The sequence below is a fragment of the Typopeltis vanoorti genome, chromosome 21 (assembly GCF_054136105.1).
Source record: "Typopeltis vanoorti isolate ZY-2024b chromosome 21, IOZ_Tvanoo_1.0, whole genome shotgun sequence".
Lineage (NCBI taxonomy): Eukaryota > Metazoa > Arthropoda > Arachnida > Uropygi > Thelyphonidae > Typopeltis > Typopeltis vanoorti.
In genome coordinates, this window is record NC_143569.1 from 102,599,094 (window position 1) to 102,615,707 (window position 16,614).

Below are 16,614 nucleotides of genomic sequence, written 5' to 3' on the forward strand. Positions count from 1 at the left end.
TTTACTTGTTAGTGTGTTTATCAGCACCCAAGTTTGCCACCCATTACCTCCAAATTCTAAGTGTCGTCACTTTCCTGCAATCTAGTTCCATCAATGATATGATACACAGTATGTAATAATTATATTTGGCTGCAATGCCATTTTATTTAAATCATCTGGCACGATATTTACATTGCCTTTATCAACTCTTGCTCTCCCCAGTTTTGCACCTAGTCACTGACTAGAGGAATCTTTTGTAAGCTTTGGATTGATACTTTCTAAGACTGAGACTCAGCAAACAACTGAATATTTCTCTTTTAAATCTTTGTCTATATATCATTAATATACAAATTAAAGAGTAGTGGCTCTAGTACAGAATCTTGAGGCATTCCAATAGTTACTCTCATTCTCCTAGATTCAATATCACCATATAAATGGAAGAGGAATACTTTATGCCACATGATAAGCAGCAAATTGTTTTTACATTAAGTACAAAAAAAAAAAAAAAACAGTTAACAACTCAGAATGGGAAAATTAATGTTCTTATCTGATGGCTTGAATTTTCATTAAAAAAGTAATTTATAAAAAATTCTTATCATTATAGTGTGACTTCCATGAGTCAACAGACTCTGTGGGAAGCCCACTTAACTCCCAACATGTCTATAATTGATTGAACCTTGAAAGCATTGACACTGTCTGCATTCACAGCAGATTATGGCAAACATTCAGCTAACATACCCACTCTACAGTAAAAAATCTACTCCTCACACCTTTTTTCATCACACTTTACGCAACTTCTAGGGATGGTCTATTGTTCTTTTCATCTCATCCTCCATTCTTTTTGTAATCTCTGTGCATTAATAATAGAGTAAAAAATAAAATTTCCTCTGAATGCAGTACAAAAAATAGTAGTTTATCTGATAAGGACACATACATAAATCTTAGAGAAGTAAACAGAAAAATTTTCAAAAAATAATATACTGAGGGAATTTACAGTAATCAATGCAAATCATACAGGTGCCTGATATTTTTTTAAATAAATTTTCTGAAAATGATTTTATACAATGATTTTTACTGCGCTTTTGGTTGATTTGATTTGAATATTAAAAAAATAAAATCTATACTTTATTGCTACATTATTTTCCAATTATTATTATTATTATTATTATTAAACAAGACTTCATGGAGTCAAAGACTCATCTAGGAAGTCCTTTTATCTCACACACATCTCATCATACTGGGTCTTAAACACTTACAATTACATTATCTCTTAACCACCCAATCAGACAAGATGTATATATATGTCCAGGTTACCATGGATGAGAAGTGCATATTAAAATTGTAATACCATTGACTTTACATTGAAATATATGATGGATACAAAGTGTAGAGGAGTGATGTATTTTATCCATATTGACAGTGATGTGGTTAACAAAAAGATACTCTACATAAAAGAATTTGATTTAGTTTCATAAGATGTAATATGCCAATTAAATCTGAAGGTCTCATTTATTATGTTCAAATATGTGATTATTACCAATTACTCAGAATGGGAAATTTAATGTTCCTATCTGATGAATTAATTGAATTTTCTGAAATTATTAAATTTTTAATTGAGTTTTATAAAGATGGCTTGAATTTTCATTAAAAAAGTAATTTATAAAAAATTATCATTATTATTATTGTAACCTCCACGGAGTCAACAGACTTTGTGGGAAGCTCACTTAACTCCCATATCTATCACATTGAACCTTGAAAGCATTTACGCTCCCTACATTCATAGTCAAGAAAATTTTCACATTGCTCGACTATGAAAATGCCTTACCACATATTTCACAGGAAAATGGTTTCTCCTTAGTTTTTCCACTAACAAATGAGTTTTCAGATTACCACAGCACTGCAAAAGATGATATTGCACTATCATTATTTGAGATCTGTGCAAGCCCACATGCTACTTACACTATGCACAAAACTGTCCAGAAATTCAGAAACAGTGATTTGAATAATAAATAATTATACATAGTAAACAAGACATAAAATGGGAAATACTGTATAACATTTTGTATATCTTACATTGAAGGAATATGTGATATTTCTACTGACATACACATATTTCTGGACAAAGCATCCAGCTAGGGACCTTATTTGATGAAAATGTGAATGAATTTTCATATTTTCATCAAAATGTGAAAATTAATTAGTAAAATTTTAGTAACAGGATCTTGATGAAATACTATTAATGAAGTAATGAATGCTTTTTCAGAGTACTTGACTGTGAAAATGCCTTTCCACATATGTCACAAGAAAAAGGTTTTTCTTTAGTATGAACTAAGACATGTTTTTTCAGATTACCAGACTGTGAAAACACCTTATTACATATTTCACAAGCAAAGGGTTTCTCATTAGTATGAACTAATAAATGTGTTCTCAGAGTACTAGATTGTGAAAATGACTTCCCACATATTTCACAAGAAAATGGTTTCTCTTTAGTATGAACTAATAAATGTGTTTTTAGACCACCTGATTGTGAAAATGACTTGCCACACATGTCACAAGCAAATGGTTTCTCCTTAGTATGAACTAATAAATGTGTTTTCACATTGCTTGACTGTGAAAATGCCTTACCACATATTTCACAGGAAAATGGTTTCTCCTTAGTGTGCACTAACAAATGTGTTTTCAGATTACCTGGGCGTGCAAATGCCTTACCACATGTTTCACATGTGAAGGTTTTCTCTTGAGTGTGAACTAATAAATGTCTTTTCATATTACTTGGTGATGAAAAAGCCATGACAATTTAAAATGATAATCATATATATCTGCATAGTATGATCTATACACTCAAGAACAAAAATGTTCACTCAAGAGATATAACACCAGAATTCTTCCATTTTATGAAATTCTCCTCTTTTTCTCTAGTCATCCATCTACAAAAGGCTGCAGAAAAACTTTCCAATAATTTCTACTTATTTGAATCCTGATTTATAATTTTGCCATGATATATAAATATAAGGTGAAGGTTCTACTTAGTGGAGACTTTTCTTATATTGCTACTCATTAATCAAGACCATTTCTTCTCCTGTTTTCTTTCTGGAATAAAAAAAAAAGTAGATGAATATAATAATACACACACACTGTTTATCATTTTAACTTATGTGAGTAACATTTTCAGTTTCTCACTTCAATAATAGTTTTAAGTAAAATTTATAACATACACAAATTGTGATAACTGAACCTTCATTTAGGTCTGTCTAGCAATAATAGCAATTCATACTGCTTTAATCATCTCTCTGAAATTCAAAAATTAGCATCTATTAATTTATAAATGAATCATCTGAACACTCTTCATTAGCAAGTACTGAGAAAGAGAGAACCAAAGAAAATCTATTAAAAAAAAAAAAAATTAAATACCAGTAAAACAGGAAGGCTGGAAAATAGAACACAATTCCAGACTATAATCTGTTGTAACCTGAACAAAACCTTTCAGAAAAATAACAGAATCAAATAAAATCATCAGAACCAAAAGATGTTTTGTAATAAAATATTTGATTGAAACTAATGACTGCTTTCTACCTGCTACATGATTCATATTAAGGTACCACATATCAAGTAACTGGAATGGCATCAATATAGGCATTCAAGGAAGAGTATAAATATACAACCAAAAACTCAGCATTGTGATAATGATGCAAGAGGATCATCCAGATGCAAAAGAGAATGAGTGAAGCTTTCACATAAGTTATGGCCAACAGCTTTAATAAGCAATCAGAAAGCACAAATTCCACTTGGAAATATGGAAATATATTTTTATTTTTAGTCTTTTTTAAGATCAGTTTTCAAAGTATTAATAATCCCATCTAAAAATTAGGATATGTAGAAATAGACAACCAAAAGATTTTGATAAAAGTCCAATATCACATGCTCAAATTTTATTGGACAATCTCAAGGTTATAGAAAGTATTTTTAACTTGGGTATAGTTATGTTAAAGATACCCAGTAATTTTAAACCTGGTTTTACTCCATTTTTTCCAAGTAAGCAAACAGAAAAAATTGTGGGATCAGCTAGTCTTGCATATATTGCAGGTGCAAACTTGACATTTTGTCTGTTTGATTACTTGGAAAAAAATGGAGTAAAACCAGGTTTAAAATTACTTGGTATCTTTAACAATCTCAAGGTTATATTTGCTAGATTTAGATAAGGAAATTAGAATTTAAAGTGGAATCAATAATAAAGGATTCTTTAGCAATGTAACTAATTCCACATGGCCAGATTCTGATTTTTGTGAAGAGAATAAATGCAAAAATATTAACATTTCACATATGACAGAATAAAATTGAAAGCCTTTAATTAATAAAATGAAGACTGAAACATTAAAAATAAAATAGATGAAGCAATCAGCTCAGGACTGTATGTTAGTGCAGCACACACACACAAAAGAATAGACAAATGAGATTACTTCACAGTATTTTGCATACCTGTGAATAAAATAATGAAAAAATGATAATAAAATCAAATTGCTGGCCTGGTTGGTTGAGTGGTTAGTGTATCTGCTCTCCAGCCAAAAGGCTGAGGGGATTTGAATCCCACCATGAGCATGGATGTTTGTGATTGTCTGTGAAAATAATAGTGGTGGACAGTAGATGGCATTGGTGTAGTTGAGGGGGTTTGTGGATGAGGTTGAGTGGTGGAGACAGAGAGTTGTAGAGTAGGTGCCCCCCTCGATGAGTCTTAGGACTCCCTGGAGGTGTCAAATAATAATAATAATAATAATAAATATACATCATTATGATTGGCATACTGATCAAAAGTTCACTTATGAAAAAAAAACCAAAAAAAACCATCAGTTTCTAACAAAAACCATCGGAACATTCACAGAGGTTTGAAAAGACAAACAATTTTTGACTTATATGGTATCAAAATAATTATGGATATTTATCATATTTTCTTTTAATAACTGAAATTTCATCTTCCATACATGCTAGTCAAATTATTAAATATAGAAGACATATAAAAAATATTACACTTATTGATAAACTAACCATAGATTTTTAATTTGTACGTATGTTTGACAATATTGCCTACTGGTTTCGCTAGTAACTGACTAGCTTTTTCAAGGTTTGCACAGTACAAATAAAAAATGATAAATGCACAAAAGGTGTTTAAGAATACAAATTACAAAAATATAATTTAAATAGAAGACATATATTCCAACAGGGAAAAAAAATGCTATTATTATGATTACTATCTTTGGACCTCCAAGGAGTCAAAGACTTAGGGCGGTAGTGATATACACAGCTATCATTCCATTCCTTAAATACATTTTACAGTCATATGAAACTACCAGGAAAAGTGAGGAAAGTATAAGTAGAACTACAAGACTGGTGATTATGAGAAACTTAAGGGATAGCATGGAACTATAATATGGAATGCTTGGGAACTGATCAAGAAATAATTAACATCAATGTGTGAATATATTCTGAAGGTCAAAAGACTGAATGAGGTAGGTGTCAAACAAATGAATGAAGGCATTAATCTGGCAGAAGGTACTGTGAAGCAGCATAAGATGAATAATTGTAGCAATCAATTAAATCAGAAGTATAAATAACAGGTTAAGAAGGTGACTCAGTTGATTAGGACAGCAAAAGTGCAGTACAAGAAGAAATTAGCGAATCAGGTCAGTAAAAATTCTAGAGAGGTTTTCTGATGTGTGCAAGTAGAAAGAAGAATGGGTATGGTAAGGTTACATTAATAGATGAAGATGGTACATTGATAACTGCTGCAGAGAGACCTAGGTGAGGCATTCAGTGAACAATTCATAAGGGTCTTTCATCCTCCTCAGTGTGAAATCATAAAAAGACCAAGCATAGAGGAAATAGAAGAGGTGGCTTAATTGTGATGAGTAGGAGGTATATGAGGAATTAAATAAGTTTGATGTCAGTATCACAATAGGATTTGATGACATATAATGTGGGAACTGACAGTAATCTTGGCATACCTGTTTAAAATAAAGTGAGTGCTTCCTTGGACAGAGGAGAAGGATACACAGTAATATACTTGGATTTCACAAAGGCTTTTGATAGAGTACCTCATGATACGCTGACAGTCAAACTAGAGTAGATGGGGTTGGATATTAGATTAGTGCATTGGATTGGAGACTGGCTATCTGATAGGTATCAACAAGTTGTGTATGGAGGTGCAATATCCAGGAAAAGGAAAGTCACTAGTGGAGTGCCTCAGGGGTTTGTTTTAGGGCCATTACTATTTAACTTGTATATTAATGATATTGGTGAAGATTTGGAGAGATATTCAGTTGTTTGCAAAAGTTGGGATGAACCATAAAGAGTAGTGAAGATGTTGTGGCCTTGCAAGAAGACTTGAATAAATTGAGTGATTGGGCAAGCAAATGGGGATGTGAGTTCAATGTTGTAAAACTTAAGGCTTTAAAATTTGGAAAACAAAGATGGGATGCAGAATTTATGCTTGGTGAGAATATATTTGGAGGTAGAGGAAATAAGAGATCTGGGGGTGATAGTGGATAAGGATCTAAAATTTAGGGGACACACTGCCAAAATTGTGAAGACAACACAAAGACTTCTGGGAATGATGCGGAGGACACTGACATGTAGAAATAGGGAGATTCCTGTTCCATTGTATAAGGCTTTGATTAGGCCACACGTGGACTATTGTGCCCAGATTTGGTCACCGGGTTTTCAGAAGGATGAAGAGATGTTGGAAAGGGCCCAAAGGTGACTGACTAAGGGAGTTTCTGACCTCACCTCTGGAATGTTGAGTATGAGGAAAGATTGAGAAGATGTAATTTGCAGAGTCTGGTGGAGAGAAGGAAAAGGGGAGATATGATAGAGACCTACAAGTTGGTAAGGGGTTGTTATAAGATCAATGGTGGAGAAGTTCTACAGAGAATAGTGGGAGATCAGGGGAGAACCAGAGGTCATCCCTGGAAACTGTATAAAGAGGGTGTGAGTAGGGGAGTGAGAGGCAGGTTTTTTTCGTGCAGGGTTTTGAATGATTGGAATGCCTTGCCTGAGAGTGTGGCGTCTGCAAAGAGTTTGAGTGTGTTTAAGACACGGTATGATGAGATGTGTGTGTGATAAAAGGACCTCTCAGATGAGCCTTTAACTCAATGAGATTTTGGGAAATAATAATAATAATAAGTCTTACAACAGCACAGATCCCAAGGAAGTGGAAAGAAGGTAAAATGGTTTTTCTGCACAAAGGTTGTGATAAGGCTGTGGCTACAAATTATAAGGGAGTTGTGGTATAAGGTACTAGAAAGATTAGGGAGAGCTAGGATACAAAAATGGATTAATAACAGCAGTATTTTCATAAGTGATTGTTAGTATGTGTTTGTTGAAGGAAAGTCATGTTTTACAAATTTGTTTATGTACTATAACAAAGTAACAAATTCATTGGACAGGGAAGATGCATATAGAAAGATATAATTAGATTTTGAGAAGGCTGTTAGACAACCACATGACAAGGTGATAACTAAATTGAAACAAGTGGGACTGGATAAGAGACTAGTGGGCTGGATAAGTGACTGGTTGTCAAACAGATATTAGCAAGTTGTATATGAGGGTGCGGTATCCAAAAAGAGGAAAGTCACTAGTGATGTGCCACAAGAGTCTGTTTTGGGATCATTGTTGTTCAATTTATATATTAATGATAATGGGACAAATTTAAATGGATATATGCAACTGCTTGCAGATGATGCAAAATTGGGAAGAGCAATGCAGAGTCAAGCAGATCTTATGGCCTTACAGGATGATTCACACAGATTGTACGAATGAGTAGGTAAGTGGATTTATCAGTTCAGTGTTGCCAAGTGTAAGGTTCTGCGATTTTGTAAGCAGTGAAGGAATACAAAGTATAGTAGCAAACAAATTAATCTAAACACTCATATTTTTTTAAAAAAAATTAATTTCGAAAGAAAATAAGTAGAAAAATTAAACTCCAACATTACCTAATAATTTATATGTGCTCTTCTGTTACTAATAAGTTCATTAATTCACTTAGTCATGGACTGTACCAATACAAAACACATTATTCTTATTTCTGCATCTCAAAACCATACTTTTATAATGGACTGTATTAAGTTATCCTTTGTTTCACAATCTAATTTTCCACGTCTCTTTTTTACCATGGTACACAAGTTTTCTATTTGGTTAATGTCAGGAGAGTTACCTGGTCACTTAAGCAATTAAATGTGGTAATTTTTGAGGAAATCTTTCACTTTTTTTTTTAAAGTGTGGCATGGAGCGAGATCCTGTTGGAAGATGAGTTCTTTGTCTTTCTGGATCTATGGGACCACTCTTTTCTCCAATTTTTTATATGTTGGTCACTTTTCATCATACCATCAACAGCAAGTAATCCTGGACTGTCATGTGTAAAACAACTTCAGAATATCTTTTTAGCTGGGTGTTTAGGAACTTGTTCAAGGTGGGTGGAAGAAGCTTCTCAGCCCCTGATTTGCAAACTTAGGGTATTTACTCTCCTTGGGCAAAGAAATAGCTCTCATTTCAGAATGTGACCTTCTTCCACTTCTCAACAGTCCAGTCTTTGAATAATTTTGCCCAGTGGAGTGGCAAAATTGTTTGTGTAGTTTTTGTCAACTATTGTTTCTTTTTTGGTGTGTGGGCAGCCCTCCCTGCTTCCAACAATTTTCGACGGACTGTCATGTCAGAAACATTAATCTCACTAGCCGCCAAGTCTCTGTTTAAGTCTATAGCAGACAATCTTGGATTCATTTTGTTTTTCCTAACTAGTAAACAATCTTGAGTGAATGTAGTTTTCTTTTATCGTCAACATATTCCTTATCTGTCAGGAGAAAAAGGTACCTGTCTCCCTAAGCCTCATTAAAATCACATTATCAGTATCCAAACCAACACCACACTCATTGTTGATTTGTCTTTGAGTCATGGATCTGTGCTGAAGAAGAGTACATATTTTTGAATGCTTTCTTGGAGATGTATCCATTTTATAGCTACACAAAATGAATAAAACACTATGAATGCCAACTTGTTTACACTATTAAAAATGCACAACACTATTAATAAACATCATAGATACAGTTAAAACACAGCACTCAACCAAAACAGTGAACCAAAACCAAAATTATTGTGAATTGAAACAAAATACAAAAGCTTGATGAAAATTGGCTTATTCAGATTGATTTGTTCACTACTGTACACCCTGTGGGAAAACTTTGCAGGAGGTAGATGGAGAGATCTGGGAGTGGTGATGAACAAGGACCTGAAGTTCAGGGGCCATATTGTATAAGTTGTGAAGTCATCGCATCCAATTATGGAAATAATGTGGAGGATCTTGATGTGCAGCAAGCCACATATGGATTATTGTGCATTTTCATGGTGATAAGTTAGAAAGGGTCCAGAGAAGATTCGAAAAGGTTGTAATTGGTCTCTGGAATGTGGGATATGAAGCCAGATTGGGGAATGCAATTTGAAAACTTTGTGCATACAAGAAGAGGAGAGAGAATATGCAAATAAGTCGGCCAGGGGTTATCAGGTTGACATAGAAGAAATTTTTCATGGAATGGGGGGGAGAAACAAGAGGCCATCCCTGGAAACTGTATAAGGTGGGTGTGAGCAAAGGAATGAGGGAGAGGTCCTTTATATACAGTGAGTAGTGAGTGGAATGCATTATCAGATAGTGTGGGGAATGCAAACACACTGAATGAGTTTAAGGCATCGTTTTATGAGCATTATGTGTGACAATATGTACCTCCCATGATTTGACTCCATGGCAGTCTAGCATTAATAATAATAAAAGTATTGATGAAATTCATTAACTGTTACCAGGCAGTAAATGATATTCATCAAGTAGAATACCATCACCATTGCTTAAAATGTTCACAGTGGGTGATGTGTCATGCTTTATGTTGCACTAGTACAGCATGAAATGCATCCAGGCATTACTCCAAACAATTAACTCTATACAAATTTATTCAAACATTAATTATTAGTACATTTGGGATTTTGCTTCTAAGAACTCTCTAAAATCTTTGATTTAATAGAGAAGCCTGGGCTAATTATTGATCTATCTCTCACAATATATTACATTCTCTTTCATGCCTATATTCTGTTCATGCTATATGCATTTTCTATATTTTTGTAGTCACCTACATAGTTATTTAGCTATATAGTTACATAGTCACTTTCTTGGTCATCAAAAGTGGCATCAGAAATTCTCTCAATCTTTTCTAAATCTGTTAACATATGTAACAGCTATTCAACATGGCTTCTTGGTACAGTGGCACACTCAGGACATAATCTTGGGGGAGGGAGCGAGCACTCAAGATCAAATCTTGGGAGGGGGGCGAGTTGAGTACACAATTTGAGAATAGACACTATGCATTGCACATGACCTATGACTAAACATCTGCAGTGATTGCCAATACAAGAAAGCTGTGATCTCCTTTCGCCCGGCTCTGGAAAACGAAGTAGTGCTTGGTCTGCTCAAGCACTACCTCGTCCGCCTTGCCTTCACAGCAGCCATGATTCTCGAGAGCTATAGGGTATTCCCACCTTATGTGACCACCAATTCATAAGTAGTATAGAAATAGAAGACATGACACAATATAAAAATAATAATTAATTTTAATTAGGAAAAGATTTTTGGAAAATTTTCTAATTTTTTTTCTCTTTTGGGGGACCCGGGTCCCCTGGACACACTGCTGTCTTCGTGCAGCTCCAAACTCACAGAACAAAATTTCCTCCCTCTTTATTTCTCTGTTGTCCTCTAGAATGGCTTTCCTTCATGTGTATTTCCTAAAGAAAGCTATCTATAGTTCTTCAAATATAAAATGCTGCCTTTCTCTTTAACCTTCTGACCATATCATGAAATAAGTTAAATAATTTTACATGTGAGATTATCATTATATATAAAAAAAAGTATATGAACCTTTCTTATACAGGGTGGCCCATAAGTTATGAATGGCTTTAAAATGTGAATATCAATATGCCTACCAACCCAATCCTGTAATTTGGTCCTAACTGATATCTCTCCAATACAGTAATTTGAATTGTAGATGTATAATTGGGAACTAAATTCAGAAACTAATCTTGTATCATGGCACTATTTTGTTTCTCTTTCCATTTTTTCTTGGATTAAATTCTACTGCAGTACTCACACCAGTATGAAATACACTGACAATGTCCTTATTAATTAATTCTACTGCATCCTCTGCAGTGTTGCTTTTGCACCATCATTTTCCTCTAGAATCATCCTTCCTCTTGCTTACCATCTTTGGATGTCCTTTTTGTCTGACTGACCAATTACATTGCACTTTTCATTCCACAGTATTTGCATTATTTTACTGCTTACAACTCAGTCCTAATATCTTTCTCTAAGTATACAGTTGTATATTGTCTGTGTGAGGTGTTTTTTCCCCATGTGAACTAATTTCCATGCATTGTCAACATCTTTACCTTGCAGCTCATCATCTAATGTAATTCATAATCATATTATGATTTATTTTGTGCATATATATATATATCTATATATTTTAAAAACAATTGAATGACTAGAACCGAGATTTAAGTAAGAAGGTTTTAATATTAAAACACGACTGTTTTGGCTTGTAACAGCCTTCATCAGGTGACATTATAAAAGAAAGAAAAAAGAAAAAACAGAAAAAACACTAAAACGCTGAAGCTTAAATAAAATATGAACATCATAGAGTCTCTATACATAATTGACATTAAAACGTTGTGGTTATTTAAAGCTGTTCTTTCGTTTGTTGTATTGTTGGAAAAGTACGTGTAACAGCTTCATTAGTAACAGCCTTCATCAATCACAAGATGTCTGATCAATCAGACATCTCGAACACCAGTACATGATTACAGCTGAATGGCTATCTGGGAGGTTGTAGCTCAAGTTATTATTTAGATGAACAGGATGGAAGATGATTTCGCTAGATTCAACGATTTTTCTCTCTAGTTCTTTGTTGCAACGGAAGATGTTAGTAGATTTTTCCCAGCAGACTTTGTGACTTTGGCTTTCATCATTAGGATTAGCTGAGAAAAGAATACGACTTGATAATGCACTGGCTCGCTGTCTCTTGTAAGTAACATCCCTCATGTGTTCTTCCACACCAATTCGACAGATTTGTCTGTCTGCCCAAAATAAGGAATATCACAATCACACAACATTTTATATACACCAGGGTATTTAAGATGATGATGACAAGGTTTTGGGTGGCTTATTAAGAAACGGATTTTTGGAAGTGGAGTTAACAAAGTTCTGATATTGTATTTTCTTAGAACTTTTGCTAATTTATGTGAAACTGTACTTATGTAAGGAATAGATATATTGCCTTTGAATCTATTTGTTTCTTCTGAGTGATGTCTAGGAGGATTAAGAAGGAATCTTTCAATGATTCTCTTGGAATATCCATCAACTTTGAAAGAAGTTTTGAGATGGTTTATTTCTGTAAGAAGTTCATGTGGGTCATCCAGAAGAGAACGGGCTAATCCTAATGATGAAAGCCAAAGTCACAAAATCTGCTGGGAAAAATCTACTAACATCTTCCATTGCAATAATGAACTAGAATGAAAAATCGTGGAATCTAGGGAAATCATCTTCAATCCTGTTTATCTAAACAATAACTTGAGCTACAACCTCCCAAATAGTCATTCAGCTGTAATCATGTACTGGCGTTCTCGAGATGCTACTAGCACGTACTTTCCCAACAATATGACAAATGAAAGAACAGCTTTAAATACAACCACAACGTTTTAATGTCAATTATGTATAGAGACTCTCTTATGATGTTCATAGTTTTTAAGCTTCTGTGTTTTAGTGTTTTTTCTGTTTTCTTTCTTTTATAATGTCGCCTGATGAAGGCTGTTACAAGCCGAAACTAGTCGTGTTTTAATATTAAAACCTTCTTACTTAAATCTCGGTTCTAGTCATTTAATTCTTTTAAAAAAATATGTATGTTAACCGAGTTCATGATCACTCTTTCACACACACACACGCATGTGTATATATATATATATCCTGTAACAATGGCAATAATAATACAATAATAATAATTGCTGGAGGGAGTCCAATAGTTCCCATCGTTTTCCCTCTAGATCCATGGTTTCGAGATATGTTACCAACTTGTCTACGATCAATCGGACACTGCTTAAATCTTAATTATCAATGTAATTAAAAAGAGTCCGGTAGCAAGGATAACATAGCTGTTTGTCAGAATCGGATGCAAGAATTCCTCCAACGTCTTTCTCTCACTCACTCACTCACAAACGAAAAAGAACTTACTTTTACTGTTAGAGGTAATTTGAAATAGTTTATAAAAGAAAAAGGAGCGTATGTTTTTTGCATAAAATATGAAGACTCTCTGCTTGTTCACAAGTGTCCATGATTTCTCAAACTGCCGCTAACAAGAGCTCTAGAAAGTGAAAAAAAAAAAAAAAACACACAATCAAAAAACTTCTACAATCAAAACTGAGCAAAACAGGTAATTGCTGTTAAGAGTTTGAACTACAGTATAGCAAAGTTTATAGCAGCTCCACGTAGTATCTACATAGAAAAATTATGTATTTATCATCTCCACAGATTAAACAATGCAATGTGTGTTTATCAACGGACGTCCAGTTTAGTCTGCTTATTAGCTGTTGTTGCCAACTCTAAACCAAAAACGTAAGTTGAATCGCCGATCAAAAAAGAGACTAACGAAAGTCACTAAACTTACTAAATATGAAAATATAATTAGAAATGGGACATTCTTAAATGTCGAATTCTTATAATCAGCAGAAATTGAAAACGCTAACACTAAGAAAGGGATATACCTAAAACGATGGGGGATATATAGGAATATATCAAGAATATTGCAGAATATAAACAAACAAAACCAAATCACATTGAACCCTTCTGTACATTTCCTAAAAAATGTAGGTTAATATATCATTCAAGTTCATACTAAGACAGCGAGTCTTAGTATGAACTTGCGAACTAGAAGTGAATGAACTGGATTACTTCTAGTTTATACAAGATTTACCAAACTTCTTTTCTTTGCACAGCATTCATATCAGTATGAAATACTTTGACAAAGTTAGTATTAAATAATTCTACATCACAAAATCTTAATAGTTTAAGAAATTTTGAATTTTCACATTAGAAATATCAAACTGATATCTTTCAGAAGAACCTAAATATCATTTTAAAAATACTAGAAGCTGCTGAATATATACAGAATCCAGTTAGGGACGATAAGATGTGGGATACACGACCAAGCTTCATATCTATGTAGACTAGGTATTCTTTCTCTCTGCTATCCCACCCTAACACGAGTTTTTCCTTCCAAAAAACCTGCTCGAAAACTCACCAATTAAAAATAAATACATAAATAATAATAATAATAATAATAATAATAATAAAATAATAATAATAAACAATCTATGGGTAGTGTTGGATGCATTGAGCAGTACAAGAATTATTACTCTTCATGAGTCCCAGGTTTCATGAGGGTGCTTTACTGGAATTATAAATATGATGTTACAGGTACTATTATATATGTACTTTTTGAAGTTACAAATATGCAAATAAATATAACTGGCATTCATTTCTGTGAAATTATGTAGAGTACAACCGTGTTGCGACTTTCATCATCATAAGGACACACAAAAACAAGCCATATTACATTATACCAAAGTGACAGTGAGTTGATCAACCTTTATTCTACTGGCCTGACCTCTAGTGGAAATAAACTACATCAAAGCTATATTCTATTTATAACATCATCAGAGAACAAATTCATATAGATAGTTTTACAGAAAAGTGGTCGCCTAATCCATAATTTAACAAACGTGCTGTTATATTGGAGTTAAGATCCTAGATTGCATACAGTCCTAATAATTAATTATAATTAGGATCATAAATAATTAGTTAAGATCCTAGATTGCTAGAATAGGAACAATCTCCCTTCAAGAAACCAGGAAAATATATTTTCACTTAAGTAGCAGAAAAAGAAAACCTATTTAAATGTGAATATAAATAAAAATAGTTTTCAGTCCTTTCTAATTTTTGGAGACATTTCAATCTCCACTAGTAGCCAATCAGAGATAGCTGGCCAAAGACTACAGTAATTATCCATATCATCAGGTGAAGACAGGAAATGGACAAGTGCTGCCATCTCGTAGTCCCTAATGCTAACACTATGTTTACTCTCTGAAATAGTGTAGTTCTACGGTAGATTTTCTTAAGTTTATGGTATGAAAATTCAGAGTTTCCAGGAGGAAAAAAAAACAGTTTTCCATACCAGAGATAGAATAACTCGAGAATCGATCAAAAAAGCCTAGTAAAAGTTCCTCTTGTTGGTGACTAAAATTGAACCAGAGGCATAGTTAGGGAGGAGTGGAGGGGGCGGTCCACCCTGGGCAGCACTTTGAACGTTTTTTTGAACTTTTGCGGTTAATTCTAAAATACAGTCTCGAGAACTCATTTCCAAATATTGCAATACTACTGCGAATTTTCCTCAAAATTGCTGAGGAAAATTCGCTGTGTTGCTAGTTGTGGCAGGAGTTTTTCTAAATAAAATTGATTGTGAATTACCTACATTACTATGAAATAGACTTCGCCAATGTCATCGACGATTTTGCTAACAGAAAAGCAAGAAAAATAACATTTTAGATTGTTGAAATTAAGGTTTTACTTCAAAAATAAACATAGTGTTATAATTTTGTAGTATTTTTGGTGTGTATTGAGAGGGGCGGCAAACTCAGGGACTTCCCCTGGGTGGCAAAAGCTCTAGCTACACCACTGAATTGAACTTACGATGCCCTTTCTTCGGGAAGTCTAATGCTATGGACAGCACATGCCACTTCCACTGAGCTACACAGATGCTTAAATTAATTTTTTTAAATAATAATTCGCTAATGCTTTTCTTTCCTCAAAGGGAGTATGTTTTTATCCCTATCTTACATCTATGCAACATCCAGCCCTATCTAAATAACATTGTACTGACTGATACCCCTGCATTGGATGAAGAAAACTCATGAGTATGAGAAGAATCAGTGCCATCGACAGGGTGTAGCATATAGGCAGCCAGCCTCATAGCGCGGCTTAATAAGGGCGCTCGTTCAGCCATATTACGGTAGTTGCCGTCGCTATGCTAAATTCCTGTTAGCATAGCAAGTACGGATAAAAGTTTTTCAAGCTTAAACTGATTAAAAATAATTTACGAACAGCAATGACCCAAGAAAGATTGGTTGGTCTAGCAATTATGTGGACAGAGGCGTACATTGTTTATAGTTTAAATTTAGAACAGCTTATAAACAGTTTTATTGTGCGATATCTCCATAGGGCAAACTTTTAATTAATATTAATATGTAATCGTTTTGCATTGATGTTTCTCTTGTAATAAAAACGAAACAGCAATTGGAGATTTTCTTGTATTTTTGTCATATAATGCACCAGGAGAGATATTTAATTGTTTTCCTCAGGATGCGATCTATCTGCCGATGGCCCTGAGGAGGAGGAGGAAGTTGGAGAGCTGTTGGTCAAACAGAATGAGAATTCCACAATAGGGACTGATGTGGTAGCAGCAAGGATGGTATAAACAGTGTTCAACTGAACTGTCTGTTTCTTTGATC

The 16,614-nt window shown here is 33.9% G+C and overlaps 1 protein-coding gene across 4 annotated transcripts; it reads right to left on the reverse strand.

The window, feature by feature from the left end:
* Positions 1 to 878: 878 nt before the first annotated feature.
* On the reverse strand, positions 879 to 14,645 carry LOC150095162 (uncharacterized). 4 transcript variants are annotated; one of them, XM_090411330.1, is made up of 3 exons: positions 14,464 to 14,645; positions 7,962 to 8,981; positions 879 to 3,069 (listed from the first exon to the last, which is right to left on the reverse strand). In XM_090411330.1, exon 3 carries the CDS (start codon positions 2,768 to 2,770, stop codon positions 2,216 to 2,218), a length of 555 nt encoding a protein of 184 aa, XP_090267456.1. In that variant the 5' UTR covers positions 2,771 to 3,069; positions 7,962 to 8,981; positions 14,464 to 14,645; the 3' UTR covers positions 879 to 2,215. The 4 variants fall into 4 exon arrangements, with proteins under 4 accessions (XP_090267456.1, XP_090267453.1, XP_090267455.1 ...); XM_090411327.1 differs by lacking the exon at positions 7,962 to 8,981; XM_090411329.1 differs by lacking the exon at positions 7,962 to 8,981 and having other exon boundaries at positions 14,452 to 14,645.
* Between the last annotated feature and the right edge of the window lie 1,969 nt (positions 14,646 to 16,614).